At 41.8% G+C, this 24,833-nt stretch overlaps 2 protein-coding genes across 4 annotated transcripts in view; both read right to left on the bottom strand.

The window, feature by feature from the left end:
- The window catches only part of LOC122557619 (solute carrier family 22 member 5-like), a 114,198-nt gene extending 92,135 nt beyond the window's left edge, over positions 1 to 22,063 (bottom strand). The window contains exon 1 of the mRNA XM_043705390.1: positions 22,048 to 22,063. The gene's annotated coding sequence lies outside the window, so the exon portion shown is untranslated. The remainder of the gene's footprint in view (positions 1 to 22,047) is intronic.
- The window catches only part of LOC122557630 (solute carrier family 22 member 5-like), a 170,056-nt gene that overhangs the window by 14,465 nt on the left and 130,758 nt on the right, over positions 1 to 24,833 (bottom strand). Inside the window, exons 9-11 of one of the 3 annotated variants that reach the window (XM_043705427.1) lie at positions 24,365 to 24,443; positions 22,048 to 22,206; positions 3,380 to 5,824 (exon numbers count right to left, since the gene is read on the bottom strand). In XM_043705427.1, the coding sequence (XP_043561362.1) occupies positions 22,074 to 22,206; positions 24,365 to 24,443 (212 nt within the window). In that variant the 3' untranslated portion in view covers positions 3,380 to 5,824; positions 22,048 to 22,073. Of the gene's footprint in view, positions 1 to 3,379; positions 5,825 to 22,047; positions 22,207 to 24,364; positions 24,501 to 24,833 lie in introns of those variants that run through there. The other 2 variants (XM_043705413.1, XM_043705422.1) reach the window with 2 other exon arrangements.

Genomic DNA, 24,833 nt, shown 5'->3' with positions numbered 1-24,833 from the left:
TCCGTAATAGCCACAACATCGAAGTCCCAGGTACCAACCCACGCTGCAAGTTCACCTACCCTATTCCGTATACTTCTTGCATTGAAGTATACACACTTCAAACCACTTTCCTGTTTACAGGCACCCTCCTTTGAAATTGATGCCATGTTCCTAACCTCCCTACACTCCAGGTCCTGCACCCTAAAGCTACAGTCTGGTTTCCCATGCCCCTGCAGAGTTAGTTTAAACACACCCAAGAGCACTATCAAACCTCCCACCAAGGATACCGGTGCCCCTCAGGTTCAGGTGTAGACCATCCTGTTTATAGAGGTCCCACCTTCCCCAGAAAGAACCCCAGTTATCCAAATACCGGAAACCCTCCCTCCTGCACCATCCCTGTAGCCACGCATTTAACTGTTCTCTCTCCCTATTCCTCCTATTCCTCGACTCTCTAAATACCTTGACAGCACAGATGCAGAATTAGCATTTGAATGAGCTTTATTGTCACATGTGCTCACCTGAGTACAGTGAAAAGCTTATAAGTTGCCACTTACAGTGCCATCTTAGGTACCAAGGTACCCAGATATAGATTCTTAAGTATAATTCTTAGGGACAAAATTAGAAAAATAAAGAAATTTAGAAGTCTAGCCATAAGTTCTAAAAATAAAGAAATAAGAATTCAAAATAACAGTCCTTCAAACTCAGACCGTACTGGGCTTCACCTTGAGGCTAGGTGTTCGAGTCCACACTGAGACAGGGACTTTGAATCCACACTGAGACCAGGAGATTGAGTCCACACTGAGACCGGGAGTTTAAATCCACACTGAGACAGGGGGTTTGAGTCCACAGTGAGACTGGGAGATTGAGTCCACACTGAGACAGGGGGTTTGAGTCCACACTGAGACTGGGAGATTGAGTCCACACTGAGGCAGGGGGTTTGAGTCCACACTGAGACAGGGGGTTTGAGTCCACACTGAGACTGGGAGATTGAGTCCACACTGAGGCAGGGGGTTTGAGTTCACACTGAGACCAAGAGTTTAAGTCCACACTGAAACCAAGATTCCGCGTTAGCTGATGCTGCTGAGGACAGGAAGTAAAATGAAAAAAAAAAGTGAAATGAGAAAGAACAAAAGAAAAGAAATAGACGGGGTGGAGTTCAGGAGCCGCTATCTTGGGAGAGTGATGCAAAAATGTTGTTTCCCCATGTGGGAGGATTTAGGAGCAGGTGTTCATCTCAGAATAAGGAGTCACAGTTTCAGAGAAATTTCTTCACAGAGGGTAGTTAATCTCTCTTTACCAGAGAGGGTTGTAGAGGTTGGATCATGAAGCATATCAGTAAGGGAATTAAGGGTTAGAGTAAAAGGAGGAAAGTAGAGTTGAGGATTGTCACATCAATTATGATCTCATTGAATGGTGAGTAGATCAAACTTGACGAGCAGAATGGAGAGTATGGTGCTGGAAAAGCACAGCAGGTCAGGCAGCATCCGAGGAGCAGGAGAATCGCATTTCGGGCAAGAGCCCTTCATGAACAGAATAGTCTATTTCTGCTCCTAAGTCATGTGGTCTCCTGCTCTTATATTTTCAAGTCAGAATGGTGAATGGCTTGAAAGGGAACTTGCAGGTGGCAGTGTTCTCATGTGTCTGCGGCCCTTTGTCTTGATGGAAGTGGTCATGGTTTTAAAAGGTGCTATCTCAGGATCTTTGGCGGATTTCTGCAGCGCACCTTGTAAATAGCACACACTGCTGCTACTGAACATCAGTCACAGAGGGAGTGGATGCTTGCAGATGTAGTGTCAATCAAATGGGCTGCTTGGATGGTGTCAAGCTTATTGAGTGTTGTTGGGGCTGCACTCATTCAGGTAAGTGAAGTGTATTCCATCACATACCTGATATGTGTATTGGAGATGGTGGATGGGTTTATGGGAGCTTGGAGGTGAATTATTCACTGCCAGTTTCCTAGAATCTGACCTTCTTTTGTAGCCACAGTATTTACATGACTAGTTGAGTTCCTGATGAAGGCCTTTTGCCCAAAACATCAATTCTCCTGCTCCTTGAATGCAGCCTGACCTGTTGTGCTTTTCCAGCACCACATTCTTGATTCTAATCTCCAGTGTCTGCAGTACTCACTTTCACCTAGTTAAGTTCAGTTCCTAGTCAATGGTAACTCCCAAGATCTTGTCTGTGAAAGATTCTGTGAGGCAACAATGATGACTGTCAAGGGGCAATTGTTAAGTTCTCTCTTACTGGAGATGATCATTGACTGGCACTTGTGTGGCATCAATTTTTCCACTTGTTACCCCAAGCTAGGATGTTGTTCATGTCTTGCTGTGTTTGGGCATGGACTTCTTCTGTATCCGAAGAGTCATGAGTGGTGCTGAACATTGTGCAATCATCAGTCAACATCCCCACTTTTGACCTAATGATGGAAGGAAGGTCATTGATGAAGTGTGGTCGAAAATGGTTGGGTCAAGGGCACCAACCTGAGGGACAGCTGCAGAGATGTCTTGGAGCTGAGATCACTTCCCTGCTTAGTCTAACTCTCTACATTTTGTCTATTAGTCAAGTTTCAATCCATACTAGTATGCTAAACAGGTTGTGACTCTACTCACCAGAGTTTAGAAGAATGAGAGATGATCTCATTGAGACATATAGGATCCTTAAAGAGCCTTAAAGTGTAAATACTGCGCGCTTGTTTCCTCTCATGGGAGAATCTAGGGCAAGGGACATAGTCTCAGAATAAAGGGGTGCAAGTTTAGGACTGAGATGAGGAGGAATTTCTTCTCTCAGAAGGTTGTGAGTCTTTGGAACTGCTTGCCATTATAGAGCTTTGGGAACAATGTCCTTGTGCACATTTAACATTGAGAAAAATAGATTCTGGATCAGTAGAGGAATCAAGCATTACGGAGGAAGGGCAGAGCCATGGGCATGAGGAAAGATGGAGCAGCCATGATCCTATTAGAATCATAGAATCCCAACGGTGTGGAAACAGGTCTTTCAGCCCAACAAGTCCACACCAAACCTCCGAAGAGTAACCCCCTACCCTATATTTACCCCTGACTAATGCATCTAACTTACACATCCCTGAAAACGCATGGGCAATTTAACATGGCCAGTTCACATAATCTGTATATCTTTGGACAGTGGGAGGAAACCCATGAAGACATGGGGAGAATGTGCAAACTCCACACAAACAATTGCGCAAGGCTGGAATTGAACCTGGGTACCTGGTGCTGTGAGGCAACAGTGCTAACCACTGAGCCACAATGCCTGTTCAGGCTCAAGGGGCTGAATAGCCTACTCCTGTTCCTATTTCTATGGTCTTATATTCTTCTGGTATACTCTCCACCCCATTCCACTCCCAACTCCATTACTTTATATAATAGCCTCGTGTAGAATTTTATGAAAAGTCCTCTGTAAATCCAAATACATCCCATCAACTAGTTCTCCTTTATCAATGCTGCAATTAATATCTTCAAAATATTCCAACAAGGTTGTTAAACATGATTTCCTTTCTTAAATTCATGCTGACTATGTCCAAGTTTGCCATTCTTTTCTAAATGTTTCCTTGTCTTTATAACAGTTTATAACATTTTTGGTACGATGGATAGCAATCTAACAGACCTACAGCTAATAGACCTGTAGTTCTCCACTCCTCTTCTTCATCTTTTATTAAATACTGGGTTTCATTTGTCTTCCAGTCAGCAGGAACCCCTGTATAATCTATTGAATTATGAAAGATAAATGCTAATGCATCCATTTGTATCAATCTATTATTTCCTTCAATGTTCTGGAATGGAAGTCAATTTGATCTAAGAGTTTTATCAATGTTCAATCCAGTTTTTTTTTCAAATACTACCTCTTTACTAATACTAATTACATTTCACTCTTCGGAGACTCAAATTCTCTTGGTTATCTAGTATTTCTGAGAGATTTTCCGTATATTTTTCAATGAATACAGAAAACAAATGCCAAGTAACTGTTCAGTTTCTCCACATTTTCCCTGTTCTCCATTGCAAATTCTTCTGTCGCAACCTGTAATGTGCTCCCATTTATCCTTGTTAATCTATTTCCTATCACATATAAATAGAAGTTCTTACAGTCCATCTTTATGTTCCTCACTAACTTGCATTCAATTCTCTTTTTCTTTTCCTTTTCTTTGGCCCTCCTTTGCTGGATAAATTGATCCTAATGTTCAGACTTACCACTCTTCCTACAATGCATGGAAGCCACTTTCTTCTTTCTAACGGTAATCTTTAACTTGTTGTGTTTACCATGGTTAATTCCCCTTTCTCTTTGGTGTTTGTGTCTTAGAAGAATGCATACCTACTGTTGAGCTTATGGTATTTCTTTGAGTTCTGCACTAATTCAGTCTTTAAACGAATTACAGTTATTTATTGGAACAAAATAAAATGCATTGGAAAGCAAAATCCTAATGTGAATATTACTTTGGAAATTATATTATCAATGAGAAAACATCCATCCTAGGCACACCTTAAGTGGACATGTAAAATATGCAAAATTTGTTTTCCAGAAATGCCCATACTTTCTCATATAAACAGCAGGTTGCATTATTTTTTTGAAGTCCCATTGTGAAACTTAATACTTCTAAATTGCAGACATGTATGTTAAAGTAACAAACTCAAGATTCAAACACTTAGTTCATTGAATGTTTTATCATTCGGCCTATTGCTGATTTTCTAAAAAGACTGACTTGCTCCATCTTCACTGCAACCAGACAATTCATAGAAAGGTACGAATGAGGTTACAAGTCACAATCTAATTATATTGGTGCAAATTAAAAGCTCTGAAGAAAGGATGAGTAAGCCAGCTGTAAGAAAGCAATCACAGCAGCAAGATCACAGAATAAACAGAACTCCAGCACTTTGAAGGATGCTTTGTAAGATGTTCAATAAAGATACAGAATTCAAAAACTAAGTTGCACCTCTATTATATTTTGCTGAAAAAGTCTGGTTCTTATTATCATTTTTTCATCATTTACAGCAGTAAATTACCAGTACCCAGAAACAATGCTGACCATACTAAAAATAATATTGACAATCCTTTATATAGTAATTTAGCAAAGGCATTAATTTGCATACAGTACAATACAATTCTGCCTTTTCTGACTGAAAAAACCATATTTCTTTCTAGATTTCATCTTCCTCATTCTAAATACTTAAATCATATTTATCATCGAAATCACTCATGTAAATGTCATGACGTAATATTACAGTCTCACAGCCATGGTAGCACCTTAACATTTTGCATCCTGTAAGACCTGAGTGCAGATAAACTCTAAAGCTTCAAGTGACTCCACTTTTTTCCTTATACATTGCTACTTACCATAAATAGCAAGATACAATCAAAGTATTATTTAAAATAAGAACAGAAAGTATGACTTTAAAATAGGGCCTGTATTGCACCTATCTTCCTGGTTGAATTAACTCTGTCCTCCCATCCTGTTGTAGCTGAAGATTGTCCCTGACTCTTGACTCTCCAATGCCATGGGAGATTACTTTCCAATAACTAGACTTATGCTTGCATTAAAAGCAGACAGACTCGTGTCCGATCTAGTCATCTGGAGCGTCACTGAATTTCTGCGCATGGATAACTTTTGTGAAACTGCATATATTCAAGTAGCGTTTGATTTTCTGTTGAATATTTTTCACATTTTTATTTGCATTTAAGACTTGTTGAGTTAATTTTCTGAAGTTACTAAGTCTTTGGAAATGTTAGCATTGCAAGAAGATTTGGAAGACTTCCACTTTGCTTTTCAATTGTTGCTCCTTCTCCGCTTATCGTGCTTGTCTGTCTCAGTACTGTTGCTTCTCATGCCTGTTTATACCTGCAAAAAGAAATGTGTAAACAAAACCGAAGAGATGAGTATGATTTACTGGGCTCAGAGCCTGCTAGCAAGGGGTCATTGGAAAGTGCTTTAACATCAACTATAATTACATTTCCACTTTGTATTGGTTTTTGTTACTGATAACATTCCACACCAACAACAGCAACTATCTCTGTTAAACTTGCTGTAGATAAAACTTTCCTTCGGGCATGTATGTATTCGCTCTGTAGGTTTTGTTAAAGGCACGCTCAGATGTCTACTTCTTGTTATGTTAAAGGAAACTGCTGTTCGCAAACTAAGATGAAAAGGTAGACAAAGCAAGTGTTCATGAAAGTAGGTCCTTTTTTTATGTTGGGTATAAGAACTGTGAAATTTGTCACACATGAACATACACAGACACTCTCTTAACTCAGGGCATGATCCTAAATATCAATCATCAAGTATCCAAAGTAACACACTGGATTGACAACTAGAATGACCACTAACAGCCTTTGCAGTAGCAAAATTTTCAGAGCTGCATTCCATCTCATAATACTTGATATAATTTTAAAGCACCCGTACCATTTTTCACAGGGAAAAAAAAACTTTGGTTATTCACCTCTTCTATGCCCCTCTTGACTTTATAAACCTCTGAAAGGTCATCCCTCAATCTTTCGGGATCAAATTTCCCTACCATTGAAAAATGGGAAAGGTTTCTTTCCTCTCCTTCTATTATTAATCTAAACAATTACTGTAACAAAAACAGAATTTGCTGGAAAAGCTCAGCACGCCTGGCAGCATGTGTGCAGAGAAGTCAGAGTTAACGTTTCAGGTGCAGTGACCCTTCCTGCTTTTATCGTAACCTTGGCACTTACTGGAGTTACCAGCAAATATGGCTGATTCTAATTCATTAGCTATTCACTGGATAATTTATCATGGTTTCATACAGATGAAACTTAAATCTAAGATTGCACACAGAACAAGGTTTTATGTTTGTACACTGGTCAGCTTGTCATATTCCCTTCTCACACCATTCAGGTTATTGGCTACAAAATTCACACTCTGATAACTGTAGATGTAGAAAACATGAGCTGGGGAGTCAAACATAGAGTCATAGACTCATACAGCATGGAAATAGGCCCTTCAGTCCAACTTGTCTATGCTGACCAGGTTTTCCAAACCAAGCCAGTCCCATTTACCTGTGTTTGGCTCATATCTCTCCAAATGTTGCCTATTCACAGACCTGATCAAATGTCTTTTAAATTTTGTAACTGTACCTGCAACTGCCATTTCCCCGGCACCTCATTCCACACACGAACAAGAGCCCAAACCACTGCCTGAAGAAGTTGTCTCTCAGGTCTCTTTCAAATCTTTCTCCTCTCAACTTAAAATCATGTCCCCTAGGTTTGAACTCTTCTACCCTAGGGAAAAAACATGACTGTTCACCTCATCTATGCCCTCTTGATTTTATAAACCTCTAAAAGATCACAGTCTAGATTAGAGTGGTGCTGGAAAAGCACAGCAGTTCAGGCAGCATCCGAGGAGCAGTAAAATCGAGGTTTCGGGCAAAAGCCCTTCATCAGGAATACCCAATGAAGGGCTTTTGCCCGAAACGTCAATTTTCCTGCTCCTCGGATGCTGCCTGAACTGCTGTGCTTTTCCAGCACCACTCTAATCTGGACTCTGGTTTCCAACATCTGCAGTCATTGTTTTTATCTATCTAAAAGATTGCACTCAACCTCCCACATTCTAAGGAATAAAGTCCCATTTTAATAAACCTCTCCTTAAAATTCAAACCCTCCAGTCCCAGTAACATTCTGGTAAATCTTTTCTGCACCCTCTCCAATTTAATAATATCCTTTCTATAGCAGGGAGACCAGAACTATACACAGTACTCTAACAGTGGCCTCACCAACCTCCTGTGCAGCCGCAACAAATCCTATACTCAGTGCTCTAACCAGTGGAAGCAAACACTCTGGAGGCAGGAAGCATGTTTCCGCTGATGGGTGAATGCCGAACCAGAGGACACAGCTTAAAAATACGGGGCAGACCATTTAGGACAGAGATGAGGAGAAACTTCTTCACCCAGAGAGTGGTGGCTGTGTGGAATGCTCTGCCCCAGAGGGCAGTGGAGGCCCAGTCTCTGGATTCATTTAAGAAAGAGTTGGATAGAGCTCTCAAGGGTTGTGGAATCAAGGGTTATGGAGATAAGGCAGGAACAGGATACTGATTAAGGATGATCAGCCATGATCATATTGAATGGTGGTGCAGGCTCAAAGGGCAGAATGGCCTACTCCTGCACCTATTGTCTATTGTCTAAACATACAAAAACACCTTCTTAATCACCCTGTCTACCTGTGACAGCACTTTCAAGGAACTATGTATCTGAACCCCTAGGCCTTTCTGTTTGACAACACTCCCAAGCGCCCTACCATTAACCGTATAAGTCCTGCCTTTGTTGTCTTACTGAAACCCACAACCTCTCATTTACCTAAATTAAACTCCATCTGCCACTCCTTGGCCCATTGGCCTAGATGATCAAGAGATGGAAATGTGTTGCTGGAAAAGCACAGCAGGTCAGGCAGCATCTAGGGAACAGGAGAATCGACGTTTCGGGCATTAGCCCTTCTTCAGGAATGAGGAAAGTTGGTCCAGCAGGCTAAGATAAAAGGTAGGGAGGAGGGACTTGGGGGAGGGGTGTCGGAAATGTGATAGGTGGAAAGAGGTCAAGGTGAGGGTGATAGGTCAGACTGGGGTGGGGGCGGAGAGGTCGGGAAGAAGATTGCAGGTTAGGAAGGCGGTGCTGAATTTGATGGATTTGACTGAGACAGGCTGGGGGGAGGGGAAATGAGGAAACTGGTGAAATCCGAGTTCATCCCTTGTGGTTGGAGGGTTCCTAGCCGGATGATCCTACCTAGATGATCAAGATCCCATTGTACTCTTAGATAACTTTGTTCACTGTTTGCTATACCATCAACTTTGGTGTCAGCGCAAACTTACTAACCATACTTCCTATATTCTCATGCAAATCAGTTATCCCAGGGAAGCTAGGCAAGAAATTGCATGGCCTCTGGCAGAGATATTTGTATCATCAATAGCCACAGGTGAAGTGCCGGAAGACTGGAGGGTGGCTAAACTTGTGCCTTTATTTCAGAAATGCTGCAAGGAGAAGCCTAGGAATTATAGAACAGTGAGCCTAATGTCAGTGGCGAGAAAGTTGTTGGGGGGGGATTCTGAGCGATAGGATTTACATACATTTGGAGAGGCAAGGACTGATTAGGGATATGCTTTTGGGCATGGGAAATTGCACCTCACAAATGTGATTGAGTTTTTTGAGGATGTGACCAAAACAATATGTCTTTGTTCAGAACAGCTGCATACTACTCCTCAGAACAAAATACGTAAAAGGTAAAAAGCAAACAAGGAATGTTGGATAAGTACAAAGAGATTATAACTGATACTTTCTACTGAAGGGCTTTGGTAGCTTGATCAGAGGTATGTTGGTACATCTCACACTGCAGCCATGGCAAGAGAAATCCATGTGTGAAATCCATTCATTTAAATGATTATCAAAAACATCCATTGTTGTCGATTGAGCCAAATCTTGAGAGCCTGGAGATTTTCAATATCCAAGACAATATGAAGCAGGAATAGCTGTGCATTCTTGTGCTGCTAAAAGGTTTTGCCATTGGCTTTTATTTGAATTTCTGAAGGTGTAACCCAGGAGAGTCAGAGTGAAATAAACACAAAGGCAACACCAAATACTGCAAATGTTGGAAATCTGAAACCTGAAATCAAAACAGAAAATGTCAGAAACACTCAGCAAGTCTGGCAGCATCTGGGGAGAGACAAAGAGAGTTAACATTCCTATGTTCAGTTTGGAGAGAGTGGTTTGTCTTATTGTCCAGCACGGCCTAATGTAAAAAATACCCAAGGAGATAATCAAGACAAAGGAGGCTGAGGGACACAATTTTCAGAAGGCAACAATCCAGGTTGGGTGGGGTGGAGTTATAGGTTCACCACGTTGGGCAAGTCAAGAGCAGTTCCTGATCCAGTAAACTCTCTGCAGAAGCAGTTATTGAGACATCACCACCTCAGAAAGCTCGAAGGAACCCCCAGTAGCCCGTTACTTCCATGAGAGTAGAGTCTTGAATAAGCAAGAAGAATCCTAGACACAAAATGCAAGAAACACTGAGTACTTTCAACTACACCACTGGGCAGAATGTATTTTCCATTTATTGTGGAACCTCTTCAATTTTATCGCTTTGGAAATTAGGCAGTCCTATAAAGAACAGTTCATCTGCACAACCATAAAATCTGGCTGAAAAATCCCTGCATTGACTCCACAAATAACTTATTTTCAGTACCAAATGTTTGTTTTGAGTATGACTGTCATGCAGAGAGTTTATCTGTGTCAGATACAAGTTTTTTTCTATTCCATAGACAATAACGAACATACAGTGACAGTGAATTTAGCATAATGGGCAAGGACAACTTTTATTGTCCATCCCTAATTGCCATTGAGAAGCTGGTGGTTTTACACCTTCTTGAAAAGCTGCATTCTGAGAGACTGAGATTCACCCCATTGTTAGAAAGGTACTCCAGGTTTTTGAAACTGATGGAAAAAGTAAGAAGGACATACGCAACGTTCAGGTTGGAAATTAGTACAGGTCGTACAATGATAGGTAAGTGAGATGTGAACAGAAAGATGAGGCATGAACATGCTGTGATCTGCCATCGGCTTTCGCTCTGCCACTGGTCAGGCCCTCAGTAACTGCAATTCCAATAATGGAGAGTGTTTGCTTCTCCACAGAGATAAGGCAAGTCTGTCCCCCATTGGTTTGGTTCTGCCACTTCCAGTTATGCACCAGATTGTCCTGCAAGAGTGAGGGAAGTGTGTCATTGAGTGTGATGCAATGTGTTTGGATGATAATGACAGTCATGACTGAAGAGCTGCCAATGTATACAACGTGTGAGAAATGGGTGTGAGGCTTACAGTAATGCTGCAAGTATAAAGCTACAAGTATTAGGTATGATCTGTGGCTTATGGAGGTTGTTGGTGGGTGAGTAATGGGTGTGGGCTCCATTCAATGGTAGGTGAGATTATTGAGATTTGACATTTGAAAACCCATTGCCACCTGTCCACCTTTTCCATAAAGGCATCAAGCACATAGCCAGAGAGCTTAAACCAAACCATTCTATTTCACTACAACCAACTCCAGTATTTCCTCCATCCAGAATGAACTTCCTCTTTAAGAAGTTCAGAGTGGCTTGAAGTTGTGAAGGCTGGGGATTTAACCAATGCCAGTACTGGACACATTTGAGCCTCTGCCCAGCTGACCCTTACAGCAGCATGTTTGTCATTAACTGCGCACAGATGCCATGCAAAGCAGAGGGCATCTCCATGTGCACCAGGACCAATGGGATTCTTACCCACTGGGGTATTGACACTTGTAATGAAATTTCACCAAATCTGGCAGAGTGTGCCAGGCAGTTGCTTGGCTAGTCAATGGCACAGCTCTTGGAACTTTGGCAAAAGTTTTCAGATATGGGGGTAGATTGATTGGGTTAGGTATTCCTTTTTTCCAGTGCCTAGATGAATAACCAATTTCAGACAGTTTCAATGCTTGCTAGGCCATTTGAGACAACATTTAAGAATCTACCACATTGCTATGGGAATGGAGTCACACGTCGGACAGTTTGATCAAAGATTTCCTGTCCGACATTGTGTCACACAGTTGGTATGTAGTATTCTTTTAAAAAACATGCAAGAGTCTTGCTCATATCATCCCTGTGTCACAGTGTGTGACCTGAGGCTATAAAGGTCATAGACTCCGTATTAACTGGGGCCATTCGAAGCATGACACACTGATGGAAGCATACTGCTGTTTGCAAACCCCTGAACAGCTCATTGAAACACCTGTGGCTGTAGTTTATCTAATGTACATTAACTCATTAAATATAATAACTATCAGTTGAAACTTTCAATACCACACTACCCACATCTAGTTCTTAAATTGTAGGCGTGAACAAAAGCTTTGGCACATCATGGTTGCAGACCACAAGCCTTAATGAGATGTAAGTGGTTTATCTTGAATCCAACCAGTGCAATGGTTGGTTCCACAATTAGATTTGTGCAGGCTTTCCATTGAGAAATCCTAAACAAGTACTTAAAATAGGCAGCATTGCCTTTAAATATCTAAGTCAGAAGTTGCTTTGTGATTCCATCTGGAAATTAGTCAGCACTGACTGGGCCAGGAGTTGTTGAGCTTGTTCACAACGTTATCACAACCGCTAACAAAAAGCACATGGATAACCTACTTTCTCTTTTAAAAATCCCAGAAAGGCCGGGAATGCCCCTTCTCACATTTCACAATTTGCTCCAATCTTTTTTCCCAGATTTCACAGAAAGCCGCTACCAATGAGGTATGCAGTCCTGATGAAAGATTCCTACATGAAACATCGACTCCCCTTCTCCTCTGATGCTGCTCGACCTGCTGTGCTTTTACCAGTTCAATTTTCTATCCACTACAATCCAACATTGACCACTTCGGTCAATCTGCTTAACTAAGAAGATGTGATAAGTTCTGTAGATCAGACATGTTTGCTGACAAAACCTAAGGATCAATTTTCATCTGTCACTGATCTTCGGGTTTGGGAATGTGATCCGGGCCCAACTCAAAACATGATGACTATTCCATGTGCAGTTTATCTAATCTAAAATTCCTCCTTCTGAATAAGAGCGATCTTAACACCCATGTACCACTATCACATATTTGTGGGCCAACGTAGCTCTTTTAAATTCACTGTGGTACAAATCTAAAAGCCAAATGTTCCTTGCAACGATCCAAGAATTCATATCCAAAAACACAGAAAAGTGGCAGCAAAAACATCCATTGAAGGAATAGCAGTAAAAAGCCACCACTAAAGAAATGCAATTAAACAATATTGGGCTGGAAGCTGAATTTGATGCTGCGGTTGGGAAACAGCATAGTCATGAGATTCAAGAGACCATCATATTGGGCTACATCATGTAACAACGTGGAACCCAATGAGCATCATCTGAACTGCCTTATTTCTTAAGATGTGAATCTGTAAGCAGAAACAAATAGATGGAGCTGATTTTTTTTTTTAAATTCTCTTGTGGGTGTCACTGTCTTGAGCTACTCTTGAGAAGCTGGTGGAGAGCTGCTTCTTGCATCGCTGCAGTCCTATTGCGTCTATCACAGCCACAAGATTAACGCAGTATAAACAGGCCTTTAGTATGCCTGTTAAATGCTTGAAATGTCACAACAGAAAACCTATTCCAGGTCATGCTAGTATGATGCAAAAAGCAGCAACATCTCACACACCAAATTGGATAGAAAACTCACCCATGTTCGCCAATATTTTTCTAAAGTGTGTCCTTAAATCTTTTCCTCATAAGGTAGGGCTCCCCCATCGCTGAGAACAGAGCTGATGATTTTGATTCCCCTTTTGCTTGTGATATTCTTGGTGGGCAGTCTCCGTATGCCTGAGGCTGTGAGGTCCCCAGCTGTTGTGATGGTTTCCTGCACAGTGACAGGAACCTCCTCTTCTACTGCAGCATCCTGAGCTGTCATTGGCAGACAGGCGGAGGATCTGCGTCATCATTGGGATCACCCAGAGGAAAGATGCCAGTGCAGACCATCTATTGTCATGAGATACACTTGATCTGCTTACCTGAGAGGGACTGACTTCCTGTTGGAGAATGCAGACGTCTCACCAGAGTAATAGAGTCATAGAGATGTACAGCATGGAAACAGACCCTTCGGTCCAACCAGTCCATGCCGACCAGATATCCCAACCCAATCTAGTCCCACCAGCCAGCACCCGGCCCATATCCCTCCAAACCCTTCTTATTCATATACCCATCCAAATGCCTCTTAAATGTTGCAATTTTACCAGCTTCCACCACATCCTCTGGAAGCTCATTCCATACAAATACCACCCTCTGCGTGAAAAAGTTGCCCCTTAGGTCTCTTTTATATCTTTCTCCTCTCACCCTAAACCTATGCCCTCTAGTTCTGGACTCCCTGACCCCAGGGAAAAGACTTTGTCTATTTATCCTATCCATGCCCCTCATAATTTTGTAAACCTCTATAAGGTCACCCCTCAGCCTCCGACGCTCCAGAGAAAGCAGCCGCAGCCTGTTCAGCCTCTCCTTGTAGCTCAGATCCTCCAACACTGACAGCATCCTTGTAAATCTTTTCTGAATACTTTCAAGTTTCACAACATCTTTCCAATAGGAAGGAGACCAGAATTGCATGCAATATTCCAACAGTGGCCTGAACAATGTCCTGTACAGCCACAACATGACCTCCCAACTCCTGTACTCAATACTCTGACCAATAAAGGAAAGCATACCAAACATCTTCTTCACTATCCTATCTACCTGCGACTCCACTTTCAAGGAGCTATGAACTTGCACTCCAAGGTCTCTTTGTTCAGCAACACTCCCCAGGATCTTACCATTAAGTATATAAGTCCTGCTAAGATTTGCTTTCCCAAAATACAGCACCTCGCATTTATCTGAATTAAGCTCCATCTGCCACTTCTCAGCCCATTGGCCCATCTGGTCAAGATCCTGTTGTAATCTGAGGTAACCTTCTTCTCTGTCCACTACACCTCCAATTTTGGTGTCATCTGCAAACTTACTAACTGTACCTCTTATGCTCACATCCAAATTATTTATGTAAATGACAAAAAGTAGAGGACCCAGCACCGATCCTTGTGGCACTCCACTGGTCACAGGCCTCCAGTCTGAAAAACAATCCTCCACCACCACCCTCTGTCTTCTACCTTTGAGCCAGTTCTGTATCCAAATGGCTAGTTCTCCATGTATTCCATGAGATCTAACCTTGCTAATCAGTCTCCCATGGGGAACCTTGTCGAACACCATACTGATGTCCATATAGATCACATTTACTGCTCTGCCCTCATCAATCTTCTTTGTTACTTCATCTTCTAGGTCACTAGCTACTTAACATCAGTGACAAGGTGATAGTGTGCAGGTTAGTTATAGCTGCTGGATGTGGCTTTCCAGGAGAGTTTCTAACCTCACAATGGAAGAGTGAATATGTGTACACAAGAGGGAACTCTCTGTCCCATATTGCCTGGATGCAGCCCTCAATTGTCCTTGCCAGTCCATTCAGGTATTTCTGCCAGATCTTCGTGCACGTCCAGTTGCAAATTTAGCATTGCCATCTTGCAGTTGACTCAAGTGGTTTGTCATCAACTTGGGGTTCAGCATCAACCAACATTCCGGACTGTTCTGACTGCCAGAGTCCTAATAGGTTACAGCTTCCACTTTCGGTTCCACCACTATGTGGTGCTCAAACCAGGCTTCTCCCATTCTTTCAGCCTATGTTATCCCACCGAGTTGCAAGTATCTGAACTGGCAACTGGTGCAGACCATGGCATGATACATTTACTGAAGCTCCCTCCTGCTCTTCAGAGGTTAGCAAGAGTCTTTTGCTGCTACTGAAGATTGTCCTGTTAGAGAAAACAGAAAGATTGTCAATGAATTGTAATTCATATGAGCATCTCAGTGCTTTTATACCCACTACACAGACTGGTGACCTCCCAACCTCTTCATGTACTTAACTCCCAAAGTCATTAAAGTGTTACTACAAAACCCAGTATTCTACAGTACACTCAATCATTCCCTCACTCCCCACCATCCACCCTGACACATCCTGGAACCTCCATATCGGCAATGGAACTGCACTCTCGGCTACTGCACAACTGCAATATATCCTCCTCCATTGGCATAAGAATGCCCAGCTGGCATACTCTCCCACCCTGCATCCATGTCTACCTGGCATTGTGTGCCGTCTTGTCCTGAGATGAAAATGAAAAATGAGATTATCCTCCTAGACAGCATCTTGTCCTTCTGATTGAAAACGCAACTTGGCATGACTGCCCTCTCAGACAAATTCCTCCCCAAACTCCATTTACCTGCCCCATTCCCCTGACATCGTCAAATTACCCGAGTGCACCATCTGGAAGTTCCCTGATAACACAGAGTGACCAGTGGACATTGATCAACCCATTCTTCATCCATGCTTCCCCTTCAATCAATGAACATCCCAGCCATGTTCAAAGGAATGGAGAAGGTCATGTACTCATCTTGCAACACTGCAGCCACATTCTCCAGCTGAGAGGTCTCAGTCCAGTGATATTCGAACTTCAGCACAATCAGAAACAGTTTATAGGAGAGAATGTAGGGTGAATAATCAAACAGCTTCTGGGCTTCTCCATTTCTCCTAGGTGTGTCCTCAATCAAATTGGTTTCCAATGGTCTGGTTGGAGGAGTGTGGGGGAAGTATGTTCTGCAGGAGCTGTACTTGTTCCCTACATTATTAACTGTGGACAGTGAATTTATCCACCAACGGCCAGTGAGTCTTACAGCTGATTTTATTCCCTTACGTTTCAATTACCTCCTTATGGACTTAATTTTAAAATGAAACAATGGCCAAAGAATTGCAATTCTCTGATTCTGGGACCAAGTACTCCAATGCTGCTGGCTCTTTAGATCTAAAGCTCAAGTTTCCTTTAAGGTCATGGCCTGACACTGATGTCATAGGGTGACTCAGCGTTTGCAGAGATCAAAAGGGGCTTTTGAGTAATGAATTGCCCATCAGTCCTGGCTGGACGGCTTTTGATTGGCCAACTGAAACCTGAGCAGGCTGGAAACCGAGAGGTGGGTGACTGAGAGTAGGCCGCAATCTTCAACATCTGCTATTGAGAGACCACCCACTGCTCACCGTTATCCAACCCTGTTCTTTTCTAAGCATTCGATTTTTCTCTTCACCACTGGGTTAAAATGTAGCAGAACAGATTGTTCATAAATTATAGGTTGCCCATAGATTGTAGAATCCATCTAACTTGCCATTTTCCTTCACATCGATGAGTTAAAAGCTGTGGCAAGTCCTCAAACAGGACTGGTAATTTGACCAAACAGTTCCACTTCTTTAAATGCTCCTTCATGAATTAATTTCAATTTAAACACACTTCAAACAGTTGGATTTTGAGTACAGAGTAACCATTTTGCAAATAGTGGTAAATTATGCATGATTTGATTTATATTCATTACTCACTTACTTAGTTTTAAAAGCTTCCTGAAAAGAAATGTGCAAGAGTCATGTACAAAGCCACTAACCTGGATAAAATTTGTTTGTAGTGTATGAGAACTTGAATCAACTTGAGCATCCTGTTGTACCCTGGATAGGTTTATGATGTCATGTCTCCTCCATCACCAAGACAATCTAGTTACAGCTCTGCTGCATTGTCAGTCTCCATCCCTGCTTCATCTGCTGTTAAAGCATCATCCATACCTCTAGACCTGATTAATCTACTGCCAGACTGGCTGGCCTCACATCTTATATCCTCCATAAATCGGAGTTCATCCAAAATTAGTTATTAAAGATGTCAATGGCATACGGAAAGTGGAGTTGAGGTGGAACATCAGCTGTGAAACACTCGAATGGGGGAGCAATCTCAATGGGCCAAATGGCCTACTCCCTCTCCAATTTCCTACTTTTTGTTGTAACTCTGCTGCCTGTCTCATACCAAGTCTTGTTCATCCATTACCCCCGTGCTCGCTGAGCCCATTTGGCTTCGATTCAGCAAAACCTCAATTTTAATATTCTTATTGCAGACTTCAAATTCATCCATGAATTTGCAATCCTCTATAAAGTCCTTGAAATCTACTTCTTCACCTATCCCAACATCTCTTGATGTGTGTCACTATCAAATTGCATTTGATAACACTCTTGTGAAGAACCTTACGTTGTTTTATTACATTAAAGGCATTGCATAAATGCAATTGATTGTTCTTGATGTTATGATGGGGATTCTTTCAGAAATCTCACCCTCAGTCCCGACAGTATTCTTTCTCTTGGTCCAGAATGGTGAAGTCAGAATTCTTCTGTCAGTCAATGTCATGCCCCACATTTTCCAATCTGGGTTGGAAGCTGTACTTCCAATGCAGATCAGATAAAGGTTGTCCACTTACCCTTTCCAGGATTCTTTTTTCAAGAGTACATCCGATGCAGGATCCATCAGGGGGCGGCACAGTGCCTCACAGCGCCAGGGACCTGGGTGTGATTCTAGCCTTGGGTGACTGTCTGTGTGGAGTTTGCACATCCTCCCTGTGTCTGCGTGGGTTTCCTCCGGGTGCTTCGGTTTCCTTCCACAATCCAAAGATGTGCAGGTTAGATGAATTGGCCATGCTGAATTGCCCACAGTGTTAGGTGCCTTGGGCAGGGGTAAATGTAGAGTAGGGGAACTGGTCTAGATGGGTTACTCTTCGGAGGGTCGGTGTGGACCTGTTGGGCCCAAGGGCCTGTTTCCATATTGTAGGGAATCAAATCTAATCAGAAGTGACAAGGTCTGGCAAACCACACAGGCCAGACCTCTGCTTTACAGCAATAACTGCTGTATTCCCATAAGTGAATGCAGTTTAAAAGTCCCAAAGCCTCTTTGACAGTGATTGAGAGAATGGAAAAAGTGAATTGGAGAGGAAGTAGAATGCGGTCGGGCACCAATTGTACAAGCTACTAGAGTGATGATAGGTGGTTTAAGCTGTAAGGTGCCAGGTGGAAGAAGGGATAGGTGGCAGATGAGTGGGTGAAGAGGGTAGGGTGCCAGGTGGGTAAAGAGGTAGGTGGCAGATGAGTGAGTGAAGAGGATACGGTACCAAGTGGGTGAGGCTTTAGTTTACCAGGTTCCAGTTGGGTGAGGGGGGATTAGGTGCCAGGTGGGTGAGGGGGCGTAAATTCAGGCAGATGAGAGGGTGCAGGCTGGTGAGAGATTATTAAGGATGATCAGCTGCAAAGGATGCTTGGGGAGGGGTTGAGTAAAGTGGTCACATGTATGTGGCAGATGCACAGGATAGGGGTATAGGGGATAAGTTATTGCAGGCTCCAATCATGAAGCGTGGTCAAGGGTAGAGTCAGTTTTGTAGCAAACCAGGAATGAGAGACAAGTTTTAACTTATCTGATTTTTCTTGGCTTTCTAAGTTAAGCGATTCAGAATCCAGCAAAATCTCCAACTCTAACTTAAGCTTTTTAAGAAGACCCCGGATGCCCGATAATTGGCTGTTGGAAGCTAAAACATCCTTGGCATTGGGACTGCTGAAAGGTTCCAACATGCATTTTCCAGGGTATGTCTGATTATTTGGAGGTTGGAAGATCTCAACCTATGTTTCTCCACGTCCTTTAATAAATGCATTAATAGGTTAACAAATCCGCTGAAAATAACACAAGGACATTTCCACACCTGCACTGCTCCCCACATAGCAATAGGTAGTGCTGTATCGGAAAATCTCTAATGTTTGATCTAAATTTTTGTGGGAATATTCCATTTATTTTGCTACGTTTCCTGTCCATCCATTTAAATGTGTCACTTTAAAGGCTGGCCAACTAATATCTGAACAGCTGCTCTTACGTTTGTGCGATTACAGCTTGCAATTTCTGTAGCAAACAAATTAACCTTCCCCAACTGGTACAGAGAGTGAGAAAGTGCAAAGGGCAGGCATGTGCATTTTCAATAATGGTTTGTGCAGATGTTGCTTGAGATGAGAGATGCAGCTGTTACAGATGGCCCAGATGTTGCCAAAGACTTGTCACAAGAGAGTGAACGACATGGATCTGCTGTGTGAAAAAAAAAATGTTTGGAGTGTGTTATTTCATCTTCAGGATTTGATCAGCACCATCTCAATTACATTTTACTTTGCGTCTATCTTTACTGAATAAACTGTAATTCATGAAAGCTATTTGCATTTGAGATGTTGTTCAATACACAAAAATATGGTATTTTTATTCATTTCCGCATAATAGGTATTAGTATATTATGCCGACAATAGTTCCCAACCTTTCAGTGATTATGCAAACAAGATTTCAATGTTCTTCTCCTCACCACATGAATTATTGAATTCTGTTCAGCATTTTCCATCCATTTCAAAATGATGTTTCTAGTGGAGAGAACATTGAGTATTTTTGTCTATAGTTTATATGTCAGCTGTGGTTTAATTGGCAGTGTGTTTGCAACTGAAATAAGAAAGTCCTCAGTTCAACCTCAAGGGCCTGAGCACAAAAGGCAAGGCTAGTACCCCTATAGAGTACTGTGGACAAGATGTTAAAACAGGGTCCCCTCAGTTTGCTCGGGCAGATGTTGAACACCCCATTGTATAATTTTGAAGAAATGCATATGATTACCCCTAATGTCTTGGCCATTATTTATCTCTCAATCAGTGTCACAAAACAGCAATTTATTTGATCAGTAACACATGGAGATTTGAGTGATTATTTTATATGTGCAAATTGCCCATGTTTCCTAATTATAGCAGTGTTACAAAAATATTTAATTGAATGTTAAGTGCTTAAAAACATGTAGTGGTCTGGAAGATCAATAAATATAAAATCTTTTGTTTAATGACTTAGTTTTTTTTTCTTGGAACTACATTCTTTCGTTTAAAATAGCCACTTGAAGAAAGATAGCATCTTCAAAACAGTTTCAGCAACTGCACACTGGCAGAATGGTATTCTTTTAACTCTGTGTGAAGTACATAAATGCAGTCAATCGCTAACAGTGAGATGTCAGACAAGATACGTCACCTATTCGAAATAATTGATGCGTGTTTCCAGATCGCTCATCAACAGCATGATCTAACAAGCATCGGATAAATATTGATAGCACTTGTTAGATACCATTGGCCATCAACATGTTTTTATGTCTCTGTTAGGAAACAAATTGTACATTTTCCATAACAAATACCATTTATGGAAGACTAATTTTCCAAGGGGACTGCAGAAGGTATTCTGCTTAGAGAAATAAGACAATGGGGAAAGATTTAGGGAAACACAATGCAGGTGGAAAAATTAGATTCTCAAAAGAAGAAAAACATTTTCCACTTTCCCCCTCAGGTTTTAAAAAGGGAGTTCTGAACCTTGCTAATGACAGGCAACTATCTTATTTCCCTGCATTTGATTTTCAATATTAGCTGAATCAACTCATTTTTACAAGGCACCCAATTTAAACCTCCTTTCCCAAGAAAGTGAACCCCACCAATTCCGGACATGAAGATCAGAGTGGGTACTCGGCAGCAGTAATAGCTCACCACTTTCTTTTCTGGACATTTAGATAACTCCGTTTTCATCACAATATCCCAGCATTCCTCACGTCACTTTCCTCTTCCTCCCTTTGTCTATGCAAATTGCCACCACCAAAACATTGTGGTTGATTTTGGATTAACTCACTCATCCCTCCATGACTTCACTTGGAGCTCAGGGACTCTTATGCCTTGCCTGCTTTTTCAATGTCATGTGGACAGGGCACACATATCACATGAATCAACACAGGTTGCACCTTACTGCTCTTAGGAGAAAGTGAGGACTGCAGATGCTGGAGATCAGAGCTGAAAATGTGTTGCTGGAAAAGCGCAGCAGGTCAGGCAGCATCAAAGGACCAGAAGAATCGACGTTTCGGGCATGAGCCCTTCCTGAAGAAGGGCTCATGCCCGAAATGTCGATTCTCCTGCTCCTTGGATGCTGCCTGACCTTACTGCTCTTAGTTTGCTTTCTTAGCACTTTTCCATGCAAACAGAGAGGCAGGCAACTTGACCAGGTTTAGAGCATTGAATAGTCAAGAAGGGTGGATATGTTATCATATGGGCCTTGTACCACATCAATGTCACAACATGTATTTCAAACAAATGGCCATGTTTGAAAGTGAAAGGGAACCACTCCTTTTTGGAGTCAAACATGACTACCACCAATCATGGTATGTCACCACACTCAGTCAAAAACCTCATCTGTAAACTTGACAGACTGGTCTTTAGCAAATTCCTTAAGGAATTGAAGGGGTTGTTACTTGGGCAACAGTGGTGTTACCTTGCTCCCACCAGCCCTTTGGAAGCTCAAAACTGTCCATTAGGTGATTTTTAATTCCATCCAGCCCGAATCCCTACTCAGTGGCACCTTGAACATCAGGCCTTCTGACTCCAAGCAATTGTAGATAATGGGTTATCTCTCAAAAGGAAATAGATTTACAAGGAGAGTTACAGAAGGAGAGTATGGAGATTTCCAACATAACTTAAAAAGGTTCCGATAACATTTGAAAAAGAATAATAAAAGCCTACCAAAGATATTCCTTTTTATTGCAATGTAGTTGTCCATCTTGGCAATCATAAAAAATAGGGCTGAGAAGAATGTGTACCTACTTGCACAAGATGAGTACTAGCTAGCCTCATTCCATAGGTTGGTCCAGCTGGCTGTCGGGCAAGAAGTAAACACTGTTGTTCTGAACTTGCACTTCCTGAGGTGTGGGTGTCTTTGTAGAATTAGCTGCAGAATGATGGAAACCAACAGGACAGCAGGAGCTTAAGGAAGAAAGGAAGTTATCAAAGACATTTCACAACTAAAACACATTAATTCATTCCTACATTCACACTAAAATAAACGTAATAAGCATTTGGCTTGCTTTTCACACGAAGACAAGCATGTTCAGCTTGCTACTAAACTGTGCTCAGGGTATGCGGAATTCATCAAGTAAGTATTCATCAGCATGCTTGTGGGAACCCCAACTATGTTCAATAAGACAATCTATAACCTAGATTAATATCAGCAGCATCAATTAACGTCTAAGTACAAGTTGCCATAGTTGGGCTTGTTTTGAACATAGAAAATTGAACAAAGAACTGTACAGCAAGGAACCTTTGGCCCACGATGTTGTGCAGAAGATGATACCAAATTAAACAAATCCACTCTGCCCGCCCTTGGTCCATATCTCTCCATTCCTTGCATAGTCATATGCTTATCTAAAAGTCTGTTAAATGACACTATCATATCTGCCTCCACTATCACCCTTGGCAGCGGGTTCAACACTCCTATTACTCTCTGTGTAGAAAACTTGCCCCTGACATCTTACCCCCTCTCACCTTAAATGCATGCCCCTAGTTTTAGACAGTTCAACTCTGGGAAAAGATTCTGACTGCCAACCCTATCTATGCATCTCATCATTTTATAGACTTCTATCAAGTCTCCCCTCAGCCTTCGCCACTCCAGCGAAACAACCCAAGTTTTTCTAGTGTCTTCTTATAGTTTAAACTCTTATCTGGGCAGCATCCTGGTAAACCTCTTCTGTACCTTTCCAAAGCTTACATATCCTTACTATAATGTGGCGATCAGAATTGAACACAGTACTCTAAGTGTGGACTAACTAACGCCTTATAAAACTGCAACCTGACTTGCTGACTCTTAGACTCAATTCCACGACCAATAAAGGCAAGCATGCCATATCCCCTCTTTATCACCCTATCTACTTGAATGGACACCATGGACAAGAACCCCAAGATCCCTCTGTACATCAGTGCTGTTCAGGGTCTTGTCATTAACTGTATACTTTTTCATAATATTTGATCTCTCAAAGTCCATTTGCCATTTCTCTGCCCATATATATATCCCGCAGTATTCTTTGATAACCACCTATGCTATCCACAACTCCACCAATATTTGTATCGTCTGCACTTACTAATTCACCCATCTACATTTTCATCCAAATCATTTATATATATCAAAAACAGTAGAGGCCCCAGTATAGATCCTTGTGGAACACCACTAGTCATGGACTTCCAGCCTGAAAAACAACCTTTCCCCACTATCCTCTGCCTTCTATGAGCAAGCTAATTCTGAATCCACATGGCCAAGTCACCATGGATCCCATGCATCTTAACCTTTTGGAAGAGCCGATCATGAGGGATCTTGTCAAAACCTTACTAAAATCCATGCAGACAACATTCACTACTGTACCATCATCAATCACCTTCGTCACCTCATCAAAAAATTCAATCACGTTAGTGAGCCATGACCTGCACTGCAAAAAGCCATGTTCAATATCCATGGTTAAACCATTCTTTTCCAACCTCTAAGAATTCTTTCCTATAACTTCCCAACTATTGATATGAGACTCACCAGTCTACAGTTTCCTGGATTATCCCTATTTCCCTTCCTGAATAGAGGAACAACATTAACTACCTCTGGGACCTCTCCAGTAGCTAACAAGGATACAAAGATTTTGGTCAAGATTCCAGCAATCTCCTTTCTTGCCTCTCTCAATAAACTGGGGTAGATACCATCAGGCTCTGGGAACTTATCCACCTTATTGCTCTTCAAGAGATCCAACACCACTTCTTTCTTGATCTAAAAATCCCTAGCTAATTAGCATACTCCACACTAATTTCAATATCCTCCATGTCCTTCTCTGAGTGAATACTGATGCAAACTACCTACTTAGGAACTCACCCAAATCCTCTACCTCCAAACACAAGTTCCCTCCTTTATGCTTCAGTGCTCCTACCTTCTCCGTAGTTATCCTCTTGTTTTTAATGTATGTTTAAAAAGTTCCTGTTTATTCTATGTTCAAAAACTAAAATAAATATCTTGATACTGTGTTCCATTGCCTATTATTAATATTTGAGACTGTTAAGCAAACCTACAGGTCACATTACAACAGACACCCATTTCTGACAATTGTCTTACCATGTGACTGGCTGTACCTGCTGCACATTTTCAGGAAGAGGTTGGTCACGTGTCTCAGGTAGGAGTAAACAGAAACTTCCTGCCAATAAAATGAAACTGCCCATAAGCAGGAAAGGCAACAACCTGTCATACGTCCCTGAAAGACACAGGAAAGAGATTTACAAATTGCCAAAAGTGCAATTTCAGTTGCAAAGTAGCAAATGAGTTTCATAAATATGTTAATAATGCAAATTTTGTTCTCAAAGAGGGTACCATTCAGGTCAGGTTATGACTTAGAATCATAAATTCCCTACTGTGTGGAAACAGGCCATTTGGCCCATCAAGACCACATCAACCCACTGCAAGCGGGCATCAGAGCCGCCCCGCATTTGCCACGGGACTATGCCTACATCAGGAAACGATAAGAATTCATTTTTGTGTTTTAAACAGCAGTCGCAGCTTTAAAACCCACAAAAACTCAGCAGCTGCC

This window comes from Chiloscyllium plagiosum, chromosome 2, assembly GCF_004010195.1.
Source record: "Chiloscyllium plagiosum isolate BGI_BamShark_2017 chromosome 2, ASM401019v2, whole genome shotgun sequence".
Classification (NCBI taxonomy): domain Eukaryota; kingdom Metazoa; phylum Chordata; class Chondrichthyes; order Orectolobiformes; family Hemiscylliidae; genus Chiloscyllium; species Chiloscyllium plagiosum.
The sequence above is the reverse complement of the archived record's forward strand: the minus strand, read 5'-3'. Positions and strand labels throughout refer to the sequence as shown.